The sequence below is a fragment of the Salvelinus namaycush genome, unplaced genomic scaffold (genome assembly GCF_016432855.1).
Source record: "Salvelinus namaycush isolate Seneca unplaced genomic scaffold, SaNama_1.0 Scaffold3174, whole genome shotgun sequence".
Classification (NCBI taxonomy): domain Eukaryota; kingdom Metazoa; phylum Chordata; class Actinopteri; order Salmoniformes; family Salmonidae; genus Salvelinus; species Salvelinus namaycush.
The window spans coordinates 22,501-27,561 of record NW_024060091.1 but is presented as its reverse complement, the minus strand read 5'-3'; the positions used below and the strand labels follow the sequence as shown (position 1 = coordinate 27,561).

At 45.8% G+C, this 5,061-nt stretch overlaps 1 protein-coding gene across 1 annotated transcript in view; it reads left to right on the top strand.

Moving 5' to 3' along the window:
* Positions 1-367: 367 nt before the first annotated feature.
* Positions 368-5,061, top strand: part of LOC120039995 (beta-1,3-N-acetylglucosaminyltransferase manic fringe-like) — a gene marked incomplete at its 5' end in the record, with an annotated part of 5,229 nt that continues 535 nt past the window's right edge. Inside the window, 4 exons of the mRNA XM_038985319.1 lie at positions 368-521; positions 3,098-3,183; positions 3,596-3,761; positions 4,023-4,108. Coding sequence (XP_038841247.1) covers positions 368-521; positions 3,098-3,183; positions 3,596-3,761; positions 4,023-4,108 — 492 coding nt within the window. The remainder of the gene's footprint in view (positions 522-3,097; positions 3,184-3,595; positions 3,762-4,022; positions 4,109-5,061) is intronic.

Below are 5,061 nucleotides of genomic sequence, written 5' to 3'. Positions count from 1 at the left end.
ACTTTACAGGACATAGAGAGACTATCACTTTACAGGACATAGATGGACTATCACTTTACAGGACATAGAGAGACTATCACTTTACAGGACATAGAAAGACTATCACTTTACAGGACATAGAGAGACTATCACTTTACAGGACATAGAGATCACGTTAAAAGTAGAAGTTGTAAAGTACCAGACATTTCTATCAACATTTTGTACCAAACTGTAGGATTTGTGTTCCAACCTGATAGAAGAAAGGGCAGAGACAAGGTCCCAGTGTTTAGTTTGGAATCAAGCCTTGGTTGTAATTAGAACAGAGGAAAGGGATCAACTGTTCACTTCAGTTTGGAACCGATCCCTGTGTTGTCCCCTCTCTCTCCAGGTGGCTGTGTCATGTTGACGATGATAACTACGTGAATCCTGGAGCTCTTCTCTCCCTGCTCTCAGCCTTCCCCCAAGAGGGTGATGTCTACGTGGGCAAGCCCAGCCTCGACCACCCCATTCATACCCATGAACTACTGGAGAGCAACAAGACAGTACGCTCCCACCATGCACTGCATAGAGCCGAAAGCTATATTCCAATGAACAATACAATGCTTTGTTCTAGTGGTATGTTAAAGACACGTCTGAGATCTTTGGGGCCTACTAAGTAGTCTCTAGCCCTCCCACTTTGGGCTGGATGTGTCAATGTGTAGTTCATACAGGCACAATCTTACCTCAATTAGTCACGAAATCCCCTAGTTTGAAACACTTCCCTAAACATAACCCTGACCCACGTGGGCCAGCCCTCTAGCATTTCGAGTTCCAGCCAATGAGCTTCAGCCCCTCGCCATTTGAGTGGCAGCTAGCAAGATGCACACACAGCAGAGCGAGAGAGAGACCATATCTGCACATATGTGCCATAGTTCGCACATTTTCAGAGGACCACTTTTGGCTTGTGGACGCTACTTCCAGAACTACTGGCTGAAAAGCAAAAGTACCGGAGAATCTCTTTAAGTAGTATGTTGCTGTGGCCATTGGAATATGTCTTTCTGTCTCCCTTCCTGAGGGGGTCACTGATATGTTTGACCGTTTGATGCCAAGATGGTTGCCATGGGAATTCTAAACCTCGAACAGAGTTGGCCAAGCACTGTAAATTATTCAAGTCATTCCACATCTCTCCTCTTTCTATTCACTTCTCATCAGGAACGGAGGGATGGAAGGATGGAAGGATGAAGGGATGATTGTAGATCCATCCATTCATGTGGTTTTAGTCACTGTGGAGTGTTTTTCTAACCGGAGGGTTGATTGGTGATTGGCATGTTATTGGTTATTGATCTAAGAACCATGTCATCAAGTGGACGTGTCAAAGACACCCCAGGGGATAGGCTGTCAACAAGCAGGATCGGTTGATTCGATTGGTTTAGGAACAGACATGCTCACACTAGATAAACATGTGTCTTGTACTGTATGTGTGTGAGTAAGTGAGTGTCTCATTTACAGTAGAATGAATGACTGTATTGAGCCTAAGTGTATCTTGGTTCCCGAGAGTGTCTCGCAAAAGATGCTCTCCCTCCCTCCCTCCCTCCCTCCCTCCCTCCCTCCCTCCCTCCCTCCCTCCCTCCCTCCCTCCCTCCCTCCTCCTCCTCCCTGGTTAGAGAGTAGATTTAGCATTGACAGTAGGACAGGCCTCAGACTCCCTAGAGAAAGGGAACACAAGGTCGGAGGAGATGAGGATGAGAGGAGGGGAGGAGAGGGGGACTCCAGAGAGGGAGGAGGAGAGGACCTTGGGAGAATGATGATACACATACCTGTTGTGATTTACGCTGCTGTCACGGCAACCGATACAAATCAAATCAAATGTTATTTTTCACATGCTCCGAATACAACAGGTGTAGACCTTTCAGTGAAATGCTTACTTACAAGCCCTTAACCAACAATGCAGTTTTAAGAAAAATACCTAAAAAAAGAAAGAAAGAAAAGTAACAAATAACTAGAGCAGCATTAAAATATATACAGGGTGTACCGGTACAGAGTCAATGTGCGGGGGCGAGGTAATTGAGGTAATATGTACATGTAGATAGAGTTATTGAAGTGACTATGCTTAGATAATAAACAGAGTAGCAGCTTAAAAGGTGGAGGAAGGAGGGAAATGCAAATTGTCTGGGTAGCCATTTGATTAGATGTTCAGGAGTCTTATGACTTGGGGGTAGAAGCTGTTGAGAAGCCTCTTGGACCTAGACTTGGCGCTCCGGTACCGCTTGCCGTGAGGTAGCAGAGAGAACAGTCTATGACTAGGGTGGCTGGAGTCCTTGAGAATTTTTAGGGCCTTCCTCTGACACCGCCTGGTATAGAGGTCCTGGATTGCAGGAAGCTTGGCCCCAGTGATGTACTGGGCCATACGCACTACCCTCTGTAGTGCCTTGTGGTCGGAGGCCGAGCAATTGCCATATCAGGCAGTGATGTAACCAGTCAGGATGCTCTCGATGGTGCAGCTGTAGAACCTTTTGATGATCTGAGGACCCATGCCAAATCTTTTCAGTCTCCTGAGGGGGAATAGGTTTTGTCGTGCCCTCTTCACGGCTGTCTTAGTGTGCTTGGACCATGTTAGTTTGTTGGTGATGTGGACACCAAGGACCTTGAAGCTCTCAATCTGCTCCACTACAGCCCCGTCGATGAGATACATAACAACAACTCTGCCCACCGTCTGATTTGCATGACAAATACCAAACAAATAACAGATATATTGTCCGTTTGACAAATGCTACACAAATATAAACATACATTATCTCCTTGCTAATCACTTACAAGATAAATAGCACACAAAATATGTCAGACTTTTATAAATGCTTAAAAGTAGCATATGCAAGACTCATAGCAAAGTGAGTCAGAGAGAACTGAGAAAGTCTATCGTTGTAAGTACATCACAGAATATGATGAGTTTGAGGGAAACTGAGGACACAGAGAGTGTTGTTTCATCGTTGTGGATGGAGGGAGTTTCCTCTACCTGTTCTAGCACATCAACCTTTACATGATTCATTCTGTCTGGAAGGTGGACGTCTGTGCTCTGTTCATGTCAAAGAGAGGTGCAGTTCTGCCTGGTGATTGACTGTGTGTGTATTTTTCTTTCTAGAAAGAAGTGCAGTTCTGGTTTGCCACGGGAGGAGCAGGCTTCTGTCTGAGTCGCAGGCTAGCTGAGAAGATGGCTCCATGGGCTAGGTGAGGAGTGTGTGTGTGTGTGTCTGTGTATGAGAGTGTGTGTGTGTGTGTGTGTGTGTGTGTGTGTGTGTGTGTGTGTGTGTGTGTGTGTGTGTGTGTGTGTGTGTGTGTGTGTGTGTGTGTGTGTCTGTGTATGAGTGTGTGTGTGTGTCTGTGTGTTTGGGTCAAGAGTGAACTCTAGTCCATGAGAACAGGTGTGTGTAGGGGTTTGTCTGTGTGAAAGATGGAGAGTCAGAGAGTGTACATTATATCTGTGAATGTATGTGACAGTGTGTTGGGTCATTGGACATACAGTCTGTGTATATGCTTGTCTTTATGTGACTGTATGTGTGGGTTTGAGTCAACTGGGTTTGAGTCAATGTGGGTGTATCTATATCTGACTCTGTGTGTGTGTGTCTACCTGTGTGTCTAGTGGTCCCAGGTTTGAGCAGACGTCAGCAGTGATCCGTCTGCCAGATGACTGTACAGTAGGCTTCATCGTAGAGAGAAGACTGGGGATATCCATGGTCCACAGTTCAATGTTCCACTCTCACCTGGAGAACCTGCTACTGCTGACGCCCAGCAATATACCTCTACAGGTCAGACAGACAGACAGACAGACAGACAGACAGACAGACAGACAGACAGACAGACAGACAGACAGACAGACAGACAGACAGACAGACACACACACACACACACACACACACACACACACACACACACACACACACACACACACACACACACACACACACACACACACACACACACACACACACACACACTCATACAAATCATTTCTGCCTCATGTAATGTGTTTTCTCTCCTCTAAATTGTATTGTGTGTGTTCTCTCCAGGTGACTCTTAGTTATGGGCTGTTTGAGAACAAGATGAACAGTGTGGAGCTGAATAGACTCTTCTCCAAGGAGGATGATCCCTCCAGGTCAGTACCAACCTGTCTTCAGGCTAAGAAACCTTGACAAAAACCACGCCAGGGTTGCAATATTCCGCTAACTTTCCCAAAAATCCCAGGCTTTCCAGTAATCCTGGTTGGTGGATTACGGAGCTCCTTGCTTATTCCCTCCTGATTCCTGTAGTTTTACAGCTGGGATTCCTGGAAAACCTTTGTGAAAGTTACCGGTATCTAGCAGCACTACATCAGACTCTAGAGGGGATCCTTCTTCTCTGCCTGCAGGGGTACAAGTTCAAAATGTCCCAACAGTTATAGTAGAACTAGTAGCTATGTGCTGTACATGTAGGTAGGGGTAAAGTTACTAGGCAACAAGATAGACAATAGGCAGTGGCAGCAGTGTGAAAGTGTGTGTGTGTGTGTGTGTGTGTGTGTGTGTGTGTGTGTGTGTGTGTGTGTGTGTGTGTGTGTGTGTGTGTGTGTGTGTGTGTGTGTGTGTGTGTGTGTGTGTGTGTGTGTGTGTGTGTGTGTGTGTGTGAGTGTATGTGTGTGTGTGGCATCAGTGTGCATGTAATGTGTGTGTGGGCATATGTAGTGTGTGTGTGTGTATACGGTATGTGTGTGTGTTGGTGTGTCAGTGTAAGTATGTGTGAGTGTGTGCATAGAGTCAGTGTGAGTGAGTTAGTTTAAAAAGGCTCAGTGCAGGTAGTCCGGATAGACATTTGATGAGCTATTTAGCAGTCTTGTTGCTCAGTCTCATGGTTCGGGGGTAGACGCTGTCCAGGGTCCTGGTAAGGCTTGTCATGTATCTGCATGTGTACGCCCTTTACAGACGCTGTCCAGGGTCCTGGTAAGGCTTGTCATGTATCTGCATGTGTACGCCCTTTACAGACGCTGTCAAAAGAACCATCATCTTACTTGTCGATTCAAGTTAATTCATTGTATTTCTGTACGTTTAATAATGATATATTTCGTCATATAGAATG